Consider the following 22,116-nt stretch of genomic DNA (forward strand, 5'->3'; position numbering starts at 1 on the left):
CTTATTCAATAAACCATGGTTGAATCACAGCATATTTGGGGACTGGGGCAGAGAAGAAAACCTGAGCAGCAGCTATTCCATTCACTGCTCATTCAGCTGCAGGACTCGTAACTTTGCGATACACAGGAGTGAATATTAGGTCATATTTGTGACACTAAATCATTCAAACACTTTATGAACACAGATGAATATATACAAACGCTGTTAAAAACTCTCTTTTGGCAAGAATGATGTGTACAGTTACCAAACAAGAGTCCAGATACTCCTCTACTTACAACCATTCATTTAGTGACCGCCGGAACTTATGTAAAAAGTAGCATGTCAAAAAAAGGGGGGAAAAACTGCATTCACAACTGTTGCTGCATCCCCATGATCATGTAATCAAAATTCAGGTGCTTGGCCACCAGCATGTCTTTATAACAGTTGCAGCATCCTGGGGTATGATTGTCATTTGGGACCTTTCTAGCCAGCTTCTGACAAATTCTATGGGGGAAGCCAAATTCACTTATCACGATTTGCTTCACAACTGCAGTGATTGCTTATCAATAGCAATAAAGGTTGTAAAACTGGGCACACTCCACTTAAAAACTGCCTTGCTTAGCAATGACCCCCAATTGTGGTTGTTGAGGACTACCTGAATGTTGAACAGCTAATGCCACTTAGGAATAAGCCAACATAATTATTCATCATTATTTCAGGCTTTAATACACTGATCTGCAAGAATCCGTAGTCCATTGTGAACTAACTATATTCTGTCTCACCAGGAGAGATCAAATTCCTTTGTCTAACAGTAACGCCAGTCTCTGACCCAAAAGCTAGCAGAATCTTTTCAGCGACGTTTAAACTGAATCAATCAATGGTGCAATTGCCTTGTGCCATTGTCAAAAGTTTCAGAAAATAAAATGCATTTTGCACCAAGGCAGATATCAGAGCAAACAAGTTAAGTTGGAGAATGTGCAGGCAGCCTGTTATGTTAGCGTACTTAGTCAGCAGTTTGAGCGTTCGTACGCTCCAGATCACAGTTTTGCCATTGTTTCCGCCTCTGTATTTTCAGTGGTGCCCATTAGGTTGGCATAGAAAAGCACACCGAAACTGAAAAGCTGGCACTAATTTGCACAGCACTATTGTGTAGCATTGGCTCAGTGGGTTAGGACGCTGAGCTTGTCAATCAGAAGGTCGGCAGTTTGGCGGGTCGAATTCCGAGTGCCACGTAACAGAGTGAGCGCCTGTTACCCGTCCCAGCTCCTGCCAACCTAGCAGTTCGAAAGCACGTAAAAATGCAAGTAGAAAAATAGGGACCACTCCGGTGGGAAGGTAACAGCGTTCCGTGCACCTTTGGCGTCTAGTCATGCCAGTCACATGACCACGGAGACGTCCTCGGACAAGCGCTGGCTCTTCGGCTTTGAAACGGAGATGAGCACTGGCCCCTAGAGTCGGGAACGACTAGCACGCATGTGCGGGGGAACCTTTACCTTTTTATATTCAGAAGGGGATACCCTGGGACTTTTTCTGCGTCCCAAATCGAATATGAAAAAGTTTCTTTCAGCCTATAGTATCATGGATCAGAATAAGGTTTTTCAAACCTGTTAGGGATTCTGTTAGGGGGCTCTCCAGAATCGAATGGGGGGAGAATCTGAATATTTTTGGCCATCTGCCCCCCCCCCAGAAAGGGCAAGACTTATCAGCTGATGTCCAGAAACCTCACTTCTCTTCATCAGGAATCCAGGATATTTTATAAAATAAGCAAGTTCCATGGTTTGAAAAAAACTGAAAACTTCTGAATGTCAAATGTAATAGCAATCAGTGCAAAGGCGTAGTTTTTCATTTCTAAACTTGGGCATTAGGATTCTAACCCATCCAGGACAGCTGACAATAAGTGCTTTTTAAATCTTTAAGCCACTTTTTTTTGGCACCAAGGCGCAATTCCTGTACCATCATCATTTCAAGGAACCAATAATAGTTAATAAGTCAAATGTCCTAGGTTAGTTCTTGTTAACTGAAACTGATTAAATATCCCTAAAATCTTTCATTAAACACAGTTGTAAGATCAGCCAGCAGAGAGAGAATTAGCTGTTTAATATGTGTTGATAGTTACACACAGTGTTAAAAATTATGTACATGCTAACAATGCATTAGCTTTGAGGAAGGAGGAGGAACCCAGAGGTTTGTTGTGCAATTGCCCTGCCTCAATTCTGGCAGAAGCAGGGGTGTCCCACAAGGCATGGTAAAAAAAACCTCAAGTTGCTGGCCATAATATAGGCAGTCCTCATTTAGCAACCATCTCGTTTAGCAATCATTCACACTTAACAAAGAGGATGAAAAAGTACAACCACTGATGATCCTTGCAGGTCTGTAGAGCAGGGGTCTTCAAACTTGGCCCTTTTATGACTTGTGGGCTTGTGGGCTTCAACTCCCATAATTCCTGGCTGAAGGAATTCTGGGAGTTGAAGTCCACAAGTCATAAAAGGGCCAAGTTTGAAGACCCCTGCTATAGAGCAAAGGAAAGCTGAATGATTGAAGACCATAACATAGTTGCGGTTTCAACTGGCAATTACTTCATTTAATGACTGAGTTGCTGATCCCAAGTATGGTCGCTAAAGGAGGACTACCTGTAATGTGACTGAAGCTCCGCCTAATTTATTGCAGGTGCACTCAAACGAGAAGACCTTTGATCACAACATCAGGGCCAGCACTTTGGACTTTTTGACCACATCCTGTACATACACACACCTGAGAAGGAAGATGGATCATCTTCCATTTATAAGAGCCTTGGTGGAGCAGTGGGCTAATGCCTCCTTAAGTAACACCAGCTGCCTGCAATTAGTGCAGGTTCGCATCCCACCAGGCTCAAGGTTGACTCAGCCTTCCATCCTTCCCAGGTAGGTAAAATGAGGACCCAGATTGTTGGGGGCAATTAAGCTGACTTTGTAATAATGCCGCTTGGGCTGTGTGTGTGTGTGAAAGCCCTAATAAGCAGGCATATACATAGAATGAAGGCTACTGCTAAGCTTGTAAGCCGCCCTGAGTCTTCGGAGAAGGGCGGGATATAAATGGAATTAAAATAAAGAAAAAATAATCTTCTCCTGTTTTCCTACTAATTCTTCTCTTTTCATAACAAAACAATGTCAGGGTCAACGATGAACAGTCAGAGCCCCTGAGCTGGCAGCCCTGCTTGTATAAGCTTGCAATAATATTTTATTTTTATTTTATTTTAATTCCATTTATATCCCGCCCTTCTCCGAAGACTCAGGGCGGCTTACAAGCTTAGCAGTAGCCTTCATACTATGTATAAAAGGTAAAGGTAAAGGTTCCCCCGCACGTGCGTGCTAGTCGTTTCCGACTCTAGGGGCCGGTGCTCATCTCCGTTTCAAAGCCGAAGAGCCAGCGCTTGTCCGAGGACATCTCCGTGGTCATGTGGCCGGCATGACTAGACGCCAAAGGCGCACGGAACGCTGTTACCTTCCCACCGGAGTGGTCCCTATTTTTCTACTTGCATTTTGACGTGCTTTCGAACTGCTAGGTTGGCAGAAGCTGGGACGAGTAACAGGCGCTCACTCTGCTACGCGGCACTCGGGATTTGACCCGCCAAACTGCCGACCTTCTGATCGACAAGCTCAGCGTCCTAACCCACTGAGCCTGCTTATTAGGGCTTTCACAAACCCCCAAGCGGCATTATTACAAAGTCAGCTTATTGCCCCCAACAATCTGGGTCCTCATTTTACCTACCTCGGAAGGATGGAAGGCTGAGTCAACCTTGAGCCTAAACAAAAGTCCCAATGACTTTAGTGGGTCTGGCTTCTCGGCAGAGGGGAATAAAATTGCACAGCCATCATTCTTCACATTTTCTTGGATACAAATAGCTTCATGCATTTCCAAATAAGAAACTCCAATCCACGCACAGCAATTTTATGTTGCTTCTATTCCTGGGTTAGACTTTCTACCGAAGCTTGAATCTACCTTAATGCAACTACAGGTGAAGACAGATGTAACTTTTTAGGGAAAGTGCAGCTGTCAAAATAGATCCTCTAAAGCCACAGAAATAACTTGCCCTCCTGGCTCTGAATTTTGAGAAGCAGCTGCACCCCCAAAAATATGACATGCAACCCTAAAACTTTGTGTCGTATTTTGGGCTGTCTATCATTTAAAGCAGAGGTCCCCAACCCCTGGTCCATGGACCAGTACCGGGCCGCGGCATGCCAGCAACCGGGCCGCAGAAACAAGCAAAGCCCCATCCGCGAGATGCAGGCAACACACAAATCCATGCAGAAAAACCTCTCTCCACAGAACCGGTCCCTGGTGCCCAAAAGATTGGGGACCTCTGATTTAAAGTGCCACACACACATTTATCCATGTCAGTTGCTTGCATTATTTATAGAATTTTTAAAATTCAAGAATAGCCACAATATCCCCAAGGCACAGGATGTCCTGGTGAAAGAAAAGCACCCCGCAACCACCTCTGATTTCTCTCCCAATCACACAGAACTACATTTGTTTTTGATCATCACACTTTTCAGTACTGTAAAGTAGGTTTTAGTGAAAAAAGGGAACTAGCCTTCTTGATCAGCTTACCGGTCCTTAAAAACAGTTAGGCCCCTCTTCCCTCGACTTATTTCATTTTCTAAAAAAAAATAAAATCCCTCAGGGTCTGGCAGTTGGGTGGGTGGGATTGCTTATGTCAAGTATCGCACGATTAAATCTAATCATAAAAAGAAGGCAGATGCCCTTGCATCCAAAAAGATTGTTCCAGTTCAAGCTGATGTCGTCCAGCAGTGCAGCCCAAATGCCGTGGACACAGGGCAGTTTTGACAGACTCGTGATTTCAGTTCCTGGAGAGGTATTTTGATAAGAGTTTACATTCCTTGGTTTTTGCATTTCGTATTCGCCACTTTGTTTTCTTTCCACTTAATCCAGTGCCAAGGAAGAAAAGACAGTTTCAAGAATCGCTCGATGGAAGGTTTTGAGGCAGCTCAGCCCTCAGAAGGTGGGGTGCAGGCTTGCAAAAAAAGGCAAATGAGGCACTTCTTATATAGGGGGCAAAGGTGCCGGCCGAGCGGGAAAAATACGATCCGACGCTTTTGACGTTTTCACCACTGGGGGTGGAGGCCTGTAAAGGGAAGAGAGAGTCAAGAATTCGCCATCCATGGTCATTGGCAAAGCTGGGAATTAGCAGCCTCCAAAAAGTGGTTGGCTGCAGCAATCTGCATGGCCGATGGTGTGTGGGGTGTTGGACACTGAACACCTACAACTCAGAACACAGAATAAGACAATCGGAAGGGACCTTGGGAGGTCATCTAGTCCAACCTCCTGCTTGAGCAGGAGACCTCCAATTGAGACCTTCTACGAAAACCTTCCCAACACTAAGTTAGAGGTCGGGCTGGAATCCTCAGCTTGCCTCCATCCTCTCCATACTGACCTTGGCGGGACACGTGGCTGGTCCGTGGATGACACCACCTGTGTGGGAGAAGGAAATCGAGGAGTCGTCAAATTAGGCTTTACAAGAGATAGTCGATAAATGGGGTGACAACTGTGCAATGTCTGTTGGTCTGTCCTTTGTGTGATAGTTGGATTAGCATTGTAGACATTAGGAACCATGGAAATGTGTTGTCCAGCACTTTTCCTGCTCACCTGCACTGCATTTTTAAGGAAAAACGGCAGGAGAAAGTCCAGTTTTAAATGTGTGTTATGCACGTGTACACTTTGAGAGCGAGCAACTAAATTTCATTTTTAATGTGTGCCGTTGTGCCCACAGTAAAACAAGGTTGTCTGTCTGTCTGTCAGAAGGAATAGGAGCGCTAGCTCTTTATAGCTCCTATTCCTTCTAACTGGAGTTCCTCCTCTTGTTTTTCCTTAAAAACCATCAGGATTGGTCAATAGTGGAAATAACTCTGGTCTTACCACTGACGATGATGCACTTCTGGAAGAATATGGAAAGTTGCGCGGACATTCGGTCCGAACAGCCTGCTGCCTACGGACATCCGATCTGCGAAAGCACCTAAAGAAATGGACGGGTAAAATAATACAATACAACTGGAAGGTTCTGAGAAAGACAAAGGCTGCTGGGCTGAAGGGTCCCTTTTTACAAACGGTTTGCAATCAGCTCCTCAATCCCAGGTGGAAAATTCATACCAAATGTATGGATTTTGAAAAAAATCACAGATTTCTATCCTCAAACAAGCTTCTGATGCTCATAATTCACAAGTTATGTTTAGGAATCCAAGAATAGAGTGGGGCCTTTCTATCCATGCAGTTTGCTTTTAAATATAGATTTTAGAATGTATAATTGCAGCAATATTTGTTGTATTAATGAACTGGTTATTAATCAGTGCATAATAACCTGCTTCAAATACTAACTTATTTTAAAACTGGTATATTTCAAATTGTGCTCGTCTGTCAGAGCACTGGCCTTTAAATACCTTTTTATGTGATGCAAATTGGTATGAGTGTTATTTGTTCGGATATTTCTGAGTCATGGTCTGATTTTGGACTCTTTGATTGGCTGGTTGATGTTGCTGGGCCATAGTCTTTGGTGTTAAGTACCATCTCTGTGATGCAAATTAGCATTAGTATTTATTAGAAATAACATTCATACCAATTGGCATAGCAAACAACACCAAGCTACCATATAAGAAATGAATGTTCTAACTTAGATCAAGGCAGGATCAGGGTGTCCTCCAATGGCTGAGATCCCAGCATAGCCCATGAAACCTGTCAGGTGTTTGCTTCAGCTGGTCTTTTCAAAAAAAAATCAAATCTTCCAGATTCCCCATAACACATTATGTCTTCATATACAGGTAATCCTCGTTTTACAACCACAACTGAACACAAAATTTATGTTGCTAAGCAAGACAGTTGTTAAATAAACTTTGCCCCATTTTACAACCTTTATTACCACAGTTGTTAAGTGAATCACTGCAGTTGTTAAGTTAGTAACAGGACTGTTAAGTCAGTCTAGTTTCCCCGTTGATTTCGCTTGTCAGAAGGTCACAAAAGGGGATCACGTGACCCCGAGACACTGCAACCGTCATAAATATGAGCCAGGTGCCACGCGTCTGAATTTTGATCACATGACCTTGGGGATGCTGCAATGGTCGTAAGTGTGAAAAACAGTCATAAATTACTTTTTTCCAGTGCTGTTTTAACTTTGAATGGTCACTAAATGTATGGCTGTAAGTCAAGGACTACCTGTATAAAATAAAAGACAGACATTGTATACAACAGATATATTTTGTTCTTTTTCAAAACCCAAAGCTTGGCTTTTCTGGAGAGATATTTTCACAGCAAAATAGAGGCGGGGGGGGGGGGAAACTTACCTGCAACAGGTGTCCATGAACGGCAACCAGGAAGACGTTATTTTATTTCTTGTACGATAAAGAATGAGTACCACTATCACGATGGGAAGAACTATAAACACAAATGCCAGTATCCAGTTTCGTGTTGCAATATCCCTGTCTGGAAAGAAAGAAAGAAAGAAAGAAAGAAAGAAAGAAAGGAAAGAATCTTCTGTGTGAGCCTCCTTCATTTTTCTGAAGGACAGGTTTTCCACTTTGGAGACTTACCATTGTAAGTAGGTCCACTGTCTATACTGCCCCCATATCCAGGCGAATCACAGTAGGGAGGTGCCCACTCTGAATTACAGTGGCAATTTTTATTGCTGTTGCATACCTGTTTGAGGGTGGGAAGAATAATATTTAGGTGAACTCGGTGGCAGAGCAAATGCCATTCAACCTTTAGCGGTTCCATGCAAAACAGGCCCCTTTCTTGAGCAGCTGGGCTTCTAGTCCAAACTTTTGATTCTGTCTCCTATGTTCTTCAGAATGCAAGGAACTTTCTATGGAGATTCTTAAGTCATCCAGTTTCATGGTCGTCTCAAGGTGCTTTTTCAAAAGGGACCTGGACTTACATCGTTTTTCCTTAAAGACATTTCTCTTCTCATCTAAGAAGCTTCTTTAGTTCTGCAGAACTGAAGAAGCTTCTTGGATGAGATGAGAAATGTCTTCAAGTAAAAACAAGAAAGTCCAGCTCCCTTTTGAAAAAGCAGAACTGAATGTCTAGTAATTGTTGGAAATGTAGACAAAAACCAGGCACATATTACCATCTTTGGTGGACATGTCTTAAGGCCAGAAGATTTTGGTCAAGAATACATATGTGGTTAAGAGAAAATGACTAAAAAAAACACATTGATTTTTAAGCCAGAATTATTTTAGTTAGGTATAATTGTAGGAAATTATGAGAAGGAATGTATATACTTAATGTTACATGTGTTAACTGCAGCAGGAATTGTATTTGCTCAACATTGGAAAGACGAAGAATTACCAGCGGAGGAAGAGATAATTAAGAAACTTTTAGACTGCAGAAATGGACAGATTGACACTGAAAATGAAAGAGAAAGAAGACTCAGAATATTTTAGAACATGGGATACATTTTATCAATGGCTAAAAAAACGGGGTAGAGAAAAAGGAGTTTAATATGTATTAGTAAGCTAAATATTGAAACCCAGACAATATGTTGCTGTTAAAATATTAAGCACTTGTGATTGTAAAAAATTAATAAAATATTGAAAAAGCAGAACTGAAGAAGCTTCTTTGATGAGAAGCAAAACGTCTTCAAGGAAAAACAAAGAATGTCCAGTTGCCTTTTGGAAAAAAGCAACTTTGGGACAAGGGACGTTCCCTAACCATGTTCCCGACAAACTATGGAATGGCTTCTCACCACTCCGAAGCAGAAAACAGATGGAAAATAACACCAGCATTTATTTTTAGGGCTTCTCTGCAAACAGAATCCATGGAATATCATTAACGTGGATGGGAATACACCGTGCTGTTCGTAGCTTACTTGAAAAGCTTAAAGTGAAGTGCTGAATAAGAAAATCCCCACTGTGAAGGAATGGATTGTGAAAAGGCCAGAATTTGCAGAAATGACAAAGCTGAATTGCTCAGTCAGAGAACAAACATCAAAAACTTGTTCAATAAGGCTGGAAGCCTTCTATGAACTTTGTGCTGAAAGGAGAAAAAAAGTGAATGGATGATTTATGGATTTGAAGACTACAAAAAATAAGGACTAAATGAAGGGTTGAACAGACTTGTAAGAGATTTAAGACGGTGGAAAGATAATAAGAATTATCTGTTGAAAAGAAGGTCATCCCTATGTTTCTTAATTTGGCTTTTATTTTTCTTCTCTTGTTTTATTCTCTTCCTATTCACTTTTAGTTTATGATTATCGTATGAAAATTTTAATACATATAATTTTTAAAGGGAGATGTTCTATTGCTACTCTGACATGCACGTTTATATCCCCATGGTTTGGATCTCCTTGGAGACCCACCTTATTCCCCCTGCTTACCAGAATCTGATCGTCTGACCAGATCGTTTGGGATCTGGTTACTTCCCCTTGGGCTTGACAGTCATCTTAATTAATGATCCTTTCTTTAAACAAACTCCCCAACGCTTAGGACATTAGCAAACATCACTGGACAGTGATACTACATTTCTACAAGCTAGATGTTAGATCCAGAAACCAAACCCAGGAACCAACAGGAAGGCCTATAGAATCAAGCTGCTTTTCATTTGGAACTTACCCCGTGCCCGTTGCATTTATTCTTTATATCACAGTCATAATCTAAGATGGCCGCATTAACACACTGGTAGTGTTTGCAGACCTGAAACAGAGCAACATCCGAATGGCTCATTTGCATACAAGCTATTAAACACTGGTTATCTGAGACATCCCCTCCCCAGCCTGGCCCTGTTCATATGTATTGAGATGGGGACTACCCAAATTTTCAGGTAAACGTAAAGCAAAGCAAAGGGGTCCATGCATTCTGAGATAGCCAAAGACAACTCCCAAAAGAGCTGCTGCTTGAATGGTTCCAAGAGTGACTTTGTAGGGGCCCCCTCCCCATTCTGGAAGACCTCTTTTGAAGGACTTTCCATGGGTCCAGAGCAGGTATGTCCAATCTGCTAACCGCACGTTGCATGTGGCCATAGATAGCTAGTAATGCGGCCCACAAGATCATAAACATTTAACATCATTATGTGATTTTTAGCAAGAGTTACTACAGGTAGTGTTTGACTGACCAGCATTCGTTTAGTGACCAAAGTTACAACAGCAGTAAAAAAAAATGACTTATGACCAGTTTTCAGACTTACAACCGTTGCATTATCCCCAGGGCCACAAGATCAGGATTCAAACACTTGGCAATTGGCAGGTACTTACGACAGTTGTACTGTCCCGGGCTCATGTGATCGCCATTTGTGACCTTCCCAGTTGGCTTCTGACAAAGCGAATGGGGGAAGCCAGATGCACTTAAATATTCCTTAACAACAGCAGTGATTCACTTAACAAGTGTCACTCAATGTAGCTCGGGCAAGCCAAAAGATTGGACACACCTAGCCTAGTTTCTGGACCTTGGCAAGTCCTAAAAGGTCTGGACTTCAATTCCCAGAATTCCCTAGCCAGCTTGCTGCTCAATAATGCTCTAGAGCTGTTGCTCTAGAGCTGTGGTGGCGAACCTGTGGCACGCAGAGCCCTCTCTGTGGGAAGGTGCGCCGTCAGCCCAGTCCTAGGCCTTCAGCTGGGTTTTATAAAACCTTTTCGCTTTAGGCCTCTGCCGCTGTGTGCAAAAAAAAAAAAGTTCAATCACTCAATTTCAACTTCTCACGGGGGAAATAAAAGATCTCACAAAGTTGGAATTGATTTGATTGGACTTTTTAGTCCCACCCACTCTGCTGTTACCACCGCAGACACGCCCACCCAATGGGCCACACCCACCCAATGGGCACGCCTACCAGGCACCCAACGATATGTAAGTGGGTTTTGGGTTGCAGTTTGGGCACTCGGTCTCTAAAAGATTCCCCATCACTGCTCTACTGTAGAGTGAGGAACTACGGCCCTTTTATGATCTGTGAACTTCAACTCCCAGAATTCCTGAGCCAGCCATGTTTTCGCCCCCCCACTTCTCCAGAGGAAAAGAAACCAAGTCACCCTCGGGGCTTTGCACTGGCCCATGCCAGCTTAACATACCTTTCCAGGTGCACACTTGGTGCCTTCGTTCACCATCCCGGGATCCGGCACATCTGATCCTAGCTGGAAGTCCACGCCCCAACAGGTGGTGTCTTTGATGGGAGTCCAGATAATGGCAGGCTTGATCCGAAAGACCGGCAAGGTTTCCACATTCTCACACTGCAGCTTTCCACACATGGCATTCCTGGCAAGGGAACTGATCTCAATGAAATGGCCTGCACCACATCCCTCCTGTTTTGCCTGGGGCTTGGCTTTCTAATCGTAGTCGGGTAAAAACCATACCGATGCTCCCAGATGGACAGACCTCAATCGTCATATGGAAAAGCAAGACCTAACGTAAGGAGATGGGCCAGGAAGTCTGGTGGGAACCCAAGGGCCACCCAACAGATCCTCGAGAGGGAACGATCTAGGATGGAAGGCAAATATACGTGTCCCAGTATAAAGTTGCAGGATCCAATCTAGGTTGTTCACTGGGACCCGAGGTTTAGTCTTCCGAGCTTGCAGACTCATACTGGAGCCCATCCTCCAGGAACTTCTCTCCAGCAGTGTGTGCGCTTTGGGCTATTCTGTGTGTGATAGGATTGTTGGACGAGCAGGCACAAAAGCAGCCAGGAAAATGATTGAAGCTGGGGAAACGGGCCCCTTGTCAATCAACAGGAATGCTGATTTATCCCCAGCATATCAAGTACAGAGGAGGTGAGGGCTTGGCAGCAGAAGGAAACCACAGCCAATGGCTTAATAGTCGGCCATCAACACCCCAATCTACATCTAAAGAGCCACACACAACAGGCACTATATAAATATCACAAATAGATAAGCCCAAAGCATACACTCTGCTACAGAGAGGTTCTCTGAAGATGGGCTCCTGCACGAGTCCAAAAGCTCAGAAGACAAAATCTCTAGTCCCAGTAACCATCCCAGACTGGATCCTGCAAGAGCTTGAACTGGGACACGTACCAACAGAGCACCTTGTTCCTTCATCCCACCTCAGAATGGGACACCTTGCCACAGCCAATTCAAGTTGGCCATGGCAAGTTGGCTGTGCAAGTTGGCCGTGGCAAGTTGGCCTTGACAAGTTGGCCATAGTAAGCTGGCCATGGCAAGTTGGCCTTGACAAGTTGGTCATGGTGAGCTGACCATGGCAAGTTGGCTGTGCAAATTAGCCATGGTGAGTTGGTCATGGCAAGTTGGCCTTAACAAGTTGGCCATGGTGAGCTGGCCACAGCAAGTTGGCCTTGACAAGTTGGCCATGGTGTGTCAACCATGGCAAGTTGGCCTTGACAAGCTGGCCATGGCCAGCTCACCATGGCAAGTTGGCTGTGCAAGTTGGCCATGGTGAGCTGGTCATGGCAAGTTGGCTGTGCAAGTTGGCCATGGTGAGCTGGCCATGGCGAGCTGGCCATGGCAAATTGTCATAGATCCTCCCACCTTGCCACAACCACTACCCTGGACTTTCCCTTCTAGGAAACAGCTCCATCAGGTCTCAATAAATGTTCCCCAACCTGCCTTCTTACCAGCTTGAACATTTCTTGTATTCACGGTTCTGATATCCACAGTTTCCAAACCGATCCCCTTTGGAGTTCACATCCGAGAAACAAATTTTCGGGGCAACCTTGGCTTCTGTAAAAGATACATTTTGGAAGCAAGGTGAGCAATCCAAAGCTCACCTTGCCCCCCCCCTTTACCTTCCAATGCCCCAAACAGGAGCAAATCCCCTCGCCTCTGCAGCATGTAATACAGACAGTCCTTGACTTACAACTACAAAATTTCTGTTGTTAAATGAGAAATTTGTTAAGTGAGTTTTGCCCCATTTTACCAGCTTCCTTGCCACAATTGTTTAGTGAATCGCTGCAGTTGATAAGTTAGTAACTTGGTTATTAAGTGAATCTGGCTTTTCCCATTGACTTTGTTTGTCAAAAGGTTGCAAAAGAGGATCACATGACTTTGGGACACAGCAATGGTCATAAGTATGAAGCAGTTGCCAAGCATCTGAATTTTGATCATGTGATCATGAGGATGCTGCAAAGGTTGCAATTCTGAAAAACGGTCATAACTCACTTTTTCCAAGTGCCGCTGTAACTCTGAACTGTCACCAAATGAACTGTTGTAAGTTGAGGACTACCTGTACAATTGAGCCCAAATTTCTACTGCTAAACGAGACAGTTCTTAAATGAGGTTTGTTTGTTTTTTTGCTCCATTTTATATCCTTTCTTGACACAGTTGTTAATCAACACAACCCAATTAACAGCAGTTAATCGGATTATTCCAAGCTTGGAGCAGAACCACATTCCTACCGAATGCCAAAATGTTCTGGCCGTTTTGACTCAAACCATCATTTTCCTTACGTGGTCCAAAGATATTCTGGCACTGCAACTCATAATCCTGGCAAACTCCATCGTAGCAGTAGGCCTTGTCTTGGTGGCACGGGTGTCCGTTCTGGATTGTGACATCCTGAGGGCAGAAGGCTGAAGACCCATTGCAGTACTCTGGAAGGTCACACTCGCTGGCGCTCTCACGGCACACGGTGCCCTTGGAAAGGTACTGGAGAGAGAAGATGGGAAAAGGGGTCACGGTCAACTTTGGGAGGTCCCCTAAGGAAATGAACTAGGTTTCCCCAGGCGCCTTCCGATTACCGTGGAAGGGCCTTCAAGCATATTTGAAGAAATAAAGCTAATTCCCCCATCACCCGTATTTTACCTTAGCATATTTTTTAACTTTGCATGGAATTCTTTGTGAGTAAAACCCATTAATGTGTCCTTAAAAATTACATCCAAGCACCTGGGAGTAATGCAACATTTTTCCAGCTACGCTTTATAACCAAGCTGGGATTCACTGTGCATGAAAAGTTCACAGCTAATCGTATTTACCCACTTTTGGAAGAATTATATGCTAGAAATTACATTCAGTCAGCTGGACGAAACAGTAAAAGGGTGGGATAACCTTTGATCAGTAATAACACATCATAGTTTTATTTGTTTGATAGACGTTTACCACTTTTATGGTTATTAGTCTGTCTTACGGAGAAAGTGTACACAGAGGAACGTGATGTAAAACAACATGTCCTCGACTTGAGATCACAATTGAGCCCAAAATTTCTGTGGCTAAGCAAAGACAGGGGTTGAGTGAGTTTTGCCCCATTTTCAACCTTTCCTGCCACAATTGTTAAGTGAATCACTGTGGTTGTTAAGTTAGCAGCATAGTTGTTAACTGAATCTGGCTTCCCCATTGACTTTGCTTGTCAGAAGATCACAAAAGGTCATCACAGGGCCCTGCGACACTGCAACCGTCATAAATACATGCCAGTTGCCGAGCCTCTGAGCTCTGATCATGGGACCATGAGGATGCCATAAGTGTGAAGAATGCTCAGAAGTCCCTTTTTTTCTGTACCGTTGTAACTTTGAGCAGTCACTAAATGAACTACCTGTCTAAAAATTTATCATTCCAAAATACAGAGAAACATCTGTATTAAAGCGTCCAGTGCTGCAACTGGTTCACCATATTTTCTAAAAGAGGTTTCTTTTTTTAAAAAACAAATTTTATTATTTAAAACTTTGGACAAAGTGTTAACGGTCTGACACTCCTTCTTGTCTACATCATTTTTGTATTTTATACACATCTATACATTTCGTGTACATATCATTTATATACAATTATACAATATTCGATCTTATCAACCATCTTATTCTAATAATGTGTGAAATCAGCATCCTGTATATCTCTATTTAGACCTTCCTTTCTGTTCCCACCATAAGTAAAACTTATTCCAAATTTTGTAATAATCTGACTGATCCTTATTTTTAATTTCCATAGTTAACTTGTCCATTTCTGTGCATGCCCAAATTTTATTTATCACTTCACTCTCGTCTGGTATTTCACTATTTTTCCATTTCTGGGGAAACGTCATTCTCGCTGCCGTGATGATGTGTATCATTATATATAACTCTTCTTTGGTATATTTCTCTGTTGTTATGCCAAATAGGAAAAATTCTGGTCTATAATCTACTCTCCATCCTGATATTTCTTCTACCCATATCCATATCCTTTGCCAATACTTTTGCATCTTATTTCAGGAACACCAAACATGAAAATAAGTACCTATTTCTTCAGAACATTTCCAACAGCTAGGGGATGTAGTTTTGTACATCTTAGCTAATCGAGCTGGAGGTTTCTTGAACACAAAATACAATTTTAAAGAAGAAATGTGTGACTTCCAACCTTTGTTTGTTTGTTTTTTGTTCTTAATCTGCATTAAAACTCAGTGGATCTGATCCCTGCCAGTCAAAGCAGGCAACAGATTTCAAATCACTTTGGGGGGGAATCATGCATCCCCCATACACGCATCAATACATGCCAGTTGCCAAGCGTTCAAGTTTTGATCATGTGACCTTGAGATTGCTGCAACAGTCATAAGGGTGCAAATCAGTCATAAGTCACTACCTACACAGTGCTGTTGTAACTTCAAACAATCATGAAATGGATGTTTGTAAGTAGACCCAACCTCAAACTAATTCTGTCCCACTAATTATATTTACCATTTACTCATCACAGCTCATCTAACATATTGTATTATACCTAACATATTGTATTACACCTCGATGTAAAAAAGATGTTGAGACTCTGGAAAGGGTGCAGAGAAGAGCAACAAAGGTGATTAGGGGTCTGGAGGCTAAAACATATAAGGAATGGTTGCTGGAATTGGGTATGCCTAGTTTAATGAAGAGAAGGACGAGGACTGACATGATAACAGTGTTCAAATATCTCAGGGGCTGCCCCAAAGAAGAGGGAGTCAAGCTGTTCTCCAAAGCCCTTAAAGGCAGGACACAAAGCAATGGATGGAAACTGACCAAAGAGAAAAGCAACCTAGAACTAAGGAGAAATTTCCTGCTCCAACACTGGAAGTTTTTAAGAAGAGACTGGACAGCCATTTGTCTGAAATGGCATAGACGTTCTTGCCTGAGCAGGGGGCTGGACTAAATGACTTCCAAGGTCCCTTCCAACATCATCATCATCATCATTATTATCATGTTCCTCTGTGTACACTTGCTCTGTAGGACAGACTAATAACCATATAAGTGATAAATGTCTATCAAACAAATAAAACTATGATCAAAGGTTATCCCACCCTTTAACTGTTTTGTTCAACTGACTGAAGGTAATTCTTCCAAAAGTGAGTAAATATGATTAGCTGTGAACTTTTCATGCACAGTGAATCCCAGCTTGGTTATAAAGTGTAGTTGGAAAATGTTGGATACCTCCCAGGTGTTTGGATGCAATTTTTAAGGACACATTAGTGGGTTTTACTCCCAAAGAATTCCACGCAAAGATAAAAATATGCTATCTAGAGGTAAGGAAAAATACGGGTGATGGGGGCAAGAATTCCTTGGACTGAATTTCATTTTTGGTGAAATCTCTATTGTTTCCTTAGCAATAATAAGAGAAGTGGTGTCCAGTGCTGCTTCTGGAGCATTTTTCTCAATTCTCTTTCTATTTCTGGATACAGGCATTCCTTAACTAACAATAGGGTCATTTAGTAACCATTCAAAGGTACAGCAGCACTGAAAAAAGTGACTTACAGCCATTTTTCGCACAACCGTTGCAACATCCTCGTGACCACATGATCAAAATTCGGACGCTTGGCAAAAGGTTCATATTTATGATGGTTGCAGTGTCCTGGGGTCATGTGATCTGCTTTTACAACTTTCTGACAAGCAGAGTTAATGGGGAGGTCCACTTAACAACTGTGTTACTAACTGAACAACTGCAGTGATTCGCTTAACAATGGGGGAAGAAAGGTCATATAATGGAGCAAAATGGGATGTAATAACCGTGTTGCTTAGCAATGGAAATTTTGGGCTCAATTGTGGTCGTAAATCAAGGACTAACTCCACTGATTGTCTCCATTCAAGCATTCTGCCTCTGTTTAGGCTCTTTCCCCCCCACATCCCAAGATCAGTCATAAATTGCTAGAGTCTGCCTTCTACTGGCGCTATCTCAAAACTACAGAGTTGCTAGGGAATCAAATTTGCTTTTTCAAAGTGGAAAACGCAGCAGACGATCTTGGTTTAAATCGTCTTGAAAAACATGCTTAAAACAACGTGTGGTTCTTTGCAGGTAGTCCTTTGCAGGTAGGACCACAACTGGGACTGGAATTTCCGTTGCTAAGCAAGGCCGTTATTAAGGGATTCGTGCCTGATTTTTGGCCACTGTCCTTGAGTGACTGCAGCTTCTCTCAGCAACGTGAGAAGCCGGTTGAGAATTTTGCAAGTGGCAATCACATGATCCCAGTTCGCTGCAACTGTCATAAGTACATGCCAATTTCCAAGTGCTTGGATTTTGATCATATGACCATGAAAATATTTCAACAGTTAGAATAGGATGACAGAGTTGGAAGGGTCTTCTAGTCCAACCCCCTGCTCAGGCAGGAGACCCTATAACATTTCAGACAAATGGCAGTCCAGTCTCTTCTTAAAAGCTTCCAGTGTTGGAGCATTCACAGCTTCTGGAGGCAGGTTGTTCCATTGATTAATTGTTGTTAAGTTGTTAAGTGTGAACACTGGTAGTAAAAAGTCATTTTTTTCAGCACCGTCTTAACTTTAAATGGTCGCTAACAAATGATTGTAAGTTGAGGTCTTTCTTCTCTTTCCTGGCACTTCTTTAGACTATAGTTAGTCCTCGACTTATGACCTCAATCAAGCCCAACATTTCTGTTGCTAAGTGAGACATTTGCTAAGTGGATTTTGCCCATTTTACGACCTTTCTTGCCACAGTTGTTAAGTGAATCATTGCAGTTATACATACATACATATACATATATACATATACATATATACATATACATATATACATATACATATACACATATATATATGTAAAAAGGAAGAGATATTGATCTCTGGGACAGAAAATATATTTTGCACTGAGCTTTTGTTAGCCGCTGCTAACATTGTCAAAGAGTAAACCAACATTAGAGAGACATTGTTTTTATAGCCCTTTAACTATCAATAATTTAGCCATCGAACGTGACAGATCCATCGGTTCACTGCCCGCATATAACTGGATGCGTCACATCCAGCTGAGCTGTATTGGTTGATGTATGCATAGCCCTCATCACCCTGCTTCCCACCGCCAGCTTCCTAGGCTGTGTGTCTTTGACAATGTTAGCAGCGCCTAACGAAAGCTCAGTGCAAATATATATTTTCTGTCCCGGAGATTAGTTGTTTACTGTCACCTTGTTTGTCCGAGTTGGTAATTCCGTGTTTGGGATATTTGTTTCCTTTCTAGCTTGTTTATTGTCTCTCTTCAGTCCTAGAGGAGATCAACCCTGACTGCTCTTTAGAAGGCCAGATCCTGAAGTTTAAACTCAAATACTTTGGCCACCTAATGAGAAGGAAGGAAGGACTCACCGGAGAAGAGCCTAATGCTAGGAAAGATTGAGGGAAAGAGAAGAAAGGGACGACAGAGAATGAGGTGGCTGGATGGAGTCACTGAAGCAGTAGGCGTGAGCTTAAACGGACTCCAGAAGATGGTAGAGGACAGGAAGGCCTGGAGGTACGTTGTCCATGGGGTTGCGATGGGTCGGACACGACTTCGCAGCTAACAACCACAATTGAGTGGTATGTAGATATTGTTTATGTCTCTGTGCCTGTTGAAGGCCAATTTGTCTGGCGTTTTTGGACTTACCTTGGCCTAGGGATATTCCTGTTCAGCAGAAAGCGGCCAGGGCCGCTTTGAACTCAAGAGGCCTTATTTTTAAGCAAAAGTGCAGCATTGCTCTGACGATATGCTTGTCCCAAAGTAAAGCACTCATTCACCTCTGCCCCACCTGCTATGCCTTTCGGGAGTTTAGACGTTCTTACCTGACAATCTTTACAGCAATCTCCGTAGCCGCAGCTGGACCCTGAGCGCAGCCTGCAAGTTCCTGCCTCACAGCAGGGATCAGATTTACACTCCTGAAAAAGACCCAACACATACAGAAGGTAGCAGAGGGGTTTTCAGCCCCGTCTCCTAACCCAAAGATGAAAGTCTGTCTTCTGTGTGCAGACAAGTAGATCTGGGCATTCTTAGGCGTGAGTGTCCATGTGCAAATGACTTTTCACATTTATCCTGGCCTCACACAACACTGTGTGGGAATGTGGTCGCTGTATTCCTCCTAACCCAGCCATTAGACATTTCTTCAGGGCAAACTAGGTCTTAAAGCACATATCAATTATCCACAGGCAATTTCCACTCTTCCTCAAACCTTCTTGAAATTTCATTCACTTTTCCCAACTGGGTTGGAAGCTAAAACTGGCCCTGGCAACCAAGATGTCTTTATGTGCATTACTTACCTCCGCTGACCCACAGTCACACTCTTCTCCTGCATCCACAAGCTTGTTGCCACAGTACGGGATGCTGTAGGTTTCATCCGGCCTGGGAAAGTTGAGAAGGCAGCTTCCGCCCTTGTTCAGGGTTAGTTTTTCGAAGTCTTCCTCACTGCACGTGCTGAAATTCCTGGCACCGCTACAAAGAGGGGGACATTTTAAAAGCTTTTCAGTTAAGCCTGTCGGTAAATACAATGGTGTTCTGGATTTGGGAGTGGAATTAGAGGGATGGCAAAGAGCATTTTGATCGACCAGCGCTTGATATGTGGCTCAGGCCCAGGGCAACCTTTATGTGAATGAGCAAGCCTCATCCCTAGTCACCATTATACAAGAGTAGTTATCCTAAGTTCTCACCAACTCTGTCCACCAACCTTCATCAGTTTGGGGACTTCAGATCTTTAGTGAATCTGAAATACCGCTGGGTATATGAACACAATCAGTGTAATTTTATTGGCAACAGTGAAAATTGGTCATAAGTCACTTTTTTTCTGTGCCGTTGTGACTTCAAATGGTCACTAAACAAACAGCTGTAAGTTGAGGAGTACTTGTATGTCAAATCAAATCAATCTGTATTACATTCATAGACCGGCATTGAGGGGTGGAGTGCAGCCATTGGGGAAAAATACAACAAACACCGCAAAATAAAGCATACCGTTTTATTTAGTTGAATGTCATTTATTCTGTTTAGGCCCAGCAGCGGTTTGTTAAAGGTGACTTAACAACTGTTCGCAGTTCACAGTTACAACATACTTCTGAAGGTTACTTACGGCACAGATTCAAAGCTTCAATGGTCGCCCCCACCCAACAGTCAGTGATCACACGTTAGGCATTCCGCACCTGCTCCACGTTTACTGTATGGCCATGTGCAGCGTCCTGCAGTTATGTGACTGTGATTTACAACATTTTCGCCAGAAACTGGCTTTTGCTTCTGTTTTCCATCAAAAACTGCCCATTATAGAGAATGGATTTCTTTAACAATCACGGTGTTTGCCTAACGACTGCAGCATTCACTTTATGCCCTGTTGCGTTCACTTTGGAACCACTGCAAAAAGCCATAAAATTGGGCACAGTCATATGGTGAGCGATTTAATGACCAGCCTCGCTTACGAACATAATGCTAGACTCTGTTATGGCCGTAAGTCAAGGACTTCCTATAGTGCAGCCTTCTAAGATGTTTTCTACTTCCTGTTCTAGTTTGCAGTTCTGAAATTCCCTGGAAGTCTTCTGTGCAAGTACTAACCAGGCTGGGCTTTACTTAGCTTCAAAATAAGGCAAGATTGGTAATAGAGCATATAATAATAATCCTGCAACAATATCTATAACAGCATTAAACACCAACATCTGCCTGTCTCAGGTCCTTGGAAAGGACTTGATAAATAGACAAAAATGGCAAATCCAATCTGAACATCTGTCTGATTGTGCAATGTTTCATAATAATTTCAACCCCTTCTATCATTTCATCTCTGTTAGTGAGAATTAAGTCCAGTATAGCTGATCGTCTACTTGGGAGGTCCTCAACCTCGACAACTTTAAGACTTGTGGGAGTTGATGTCCACGAGTCTTAAAGATGCCAAGGTTGAGGACCCCTGCTCTACGTCCCTCCTCTACCTTTCAGGAGACAAAATTTTCTGCTGGGTTCATAAGGAATCTGTTTGACCTGTGCAATTCCCAGGAATCTGTTTGATCTTCCACTAGGTGTGAAAAGGCCTTTGGAAAATAGAATTGGGAGTTACTTACGATGCTCCAGAGTTCATAATACAGTTGCCTGTTTCACAGTGGCAGTTCCTATCGTCATCGTGGTTCATGCCCAGGTTGTGACCAAGTTCATGAGCGACAATGGATGCAAATGCCTGCAGGCTGTTGGGTCCAAACTACAAAATATCATAGAGCAAAGAAGACGGCATGGATTCCTTTGTCAGGAGATTCTTACACCAACAGTACTAGCCAAGACGTCAAGCTGTTTCCTAGCTGCTGGAACATGGGCGGCCAGTTTAGAAAAAGGGACAGCTTTGAGATGAGCATTTGGAAAAGGCCAAAGCGGTTCCTATTTGCAACCTACAGAATTTATATCCCAGACTTGTTGGGAAGCAAAAAGAGCCATCACTCTGTTTTTTTTCTCAAGTTCTCAACACAAAAGTGGGTTGCCTGCCTCACTTCCTTGCTTTTGGAGAACTGACTACTACCACTGACTATAAGAACATTTTCTGTCCAGCTGAAGACCAGACTTGGTCTTTGAGAAGCACACCACAGGGACTTTCCACAGGAGCCTGAAGACCTGATTTTGCCAGAGGGCCTGGCGCCCTAACAGAGCAATATCATCACCATGGAGATGGTTGATGAATTAAGAGGCAATCCCACCTCCTCCCCACACATCCTGTTCCCTCCCTATCTTTTAATTATAATTTTATCTGGATTGGGACTTCTATTTTTATTGTTTTAGACATATTTATATGTTACAATTTTCATGTTTCATGCTGTAAGCCGCCCAGAGTCATTTCACTATAAGAGGCACGGCAAATGGATTTAATAATAAATAATACTAAATAAATCACATGTTTACCGACCTGCAGACTGCGCTGCCAAAATGCAAGAGAAGAGTTGGAATCTAAACCATCCCAAAATGCAGACAGCCCTGGACTTACAACCATTCATTTACTTACTATACAAAGTCACGACGGCACTGGTAAAAGGGACTTAGGACCCGTTTTTCACACTTACAACCGTTGCAGCATCCCT

At 42.9% G+C, this 22,116-nt stretch overlaps 1 protein-coding gene across 1 annotated transcript in view; it reads right to left on the minus strand.

Moving 5' to 3' along the window:
- Positions 1-2,901: 2,901 nt before the first annotated feature.
- Positions 2,902-22,116, minus strand: part of LOC308671332 (disintegrin and metalloproteinase domain-containing protein 9-like) — a 49,900-nt gene continuing 30,685 nt past the window's right edge. The window contains exons 11-22 of the mRNA XM_081333439.1: positions 21,118-21,251; positions 19,348-19,519; positions 18,877-18,969; positions 13,366-13,561; positions 12,535-12,640; positions 11,021-11,204; positions 9,576-9,656; positions 7,557-7,662; positions 7,311-7,449; positions 5,896-5,992; positions 5,414-5,451; positions 2,902-5,104 (exon numbers count right to left, since the gene is read on the minus strand). Of these exons, the coding sequence (XP_081189565.1) occupies positions 5,023-5,104; positions 5,414-5,451; positions 5,896-5,992; positions 7,311-7,449; positions 7,557-7,662; positions 9,576-9,656; positions 11,021-11,204; positions 12,535-12,640; positions 13,366-13,561; positions 18,877-18,969; positions 19,348-19,519; positions 21,118-21,251 (1,428 nt within the window). The 3' untranslated portion in view covers positions 2,902-5,022. The remainder of the gene's footprint in view (positions 5,105-5,413; positions 5,452-5,895; positions 5,993-7,310; positions 7,450-7,556; positions 7,663-9,575; positions 9,657-11,020; positions 11,205-12,534; positions 12,641-13,365; positions 13,562-18,876; positions 18,970-19,347; positions 19,520-21,117; positions 21,252-22,116) is intronic.

Source organism: Vipera berus (genome assembly GCF_964194415.1).
Source record: "Vipera berus genome assembly, chromosome: 8".
Lineage (NCBI taxonomy): Eukaryota > Metazoa > Chordata > Lepidosauria > Squamata > Viperidae > Vipera > Vipera berus.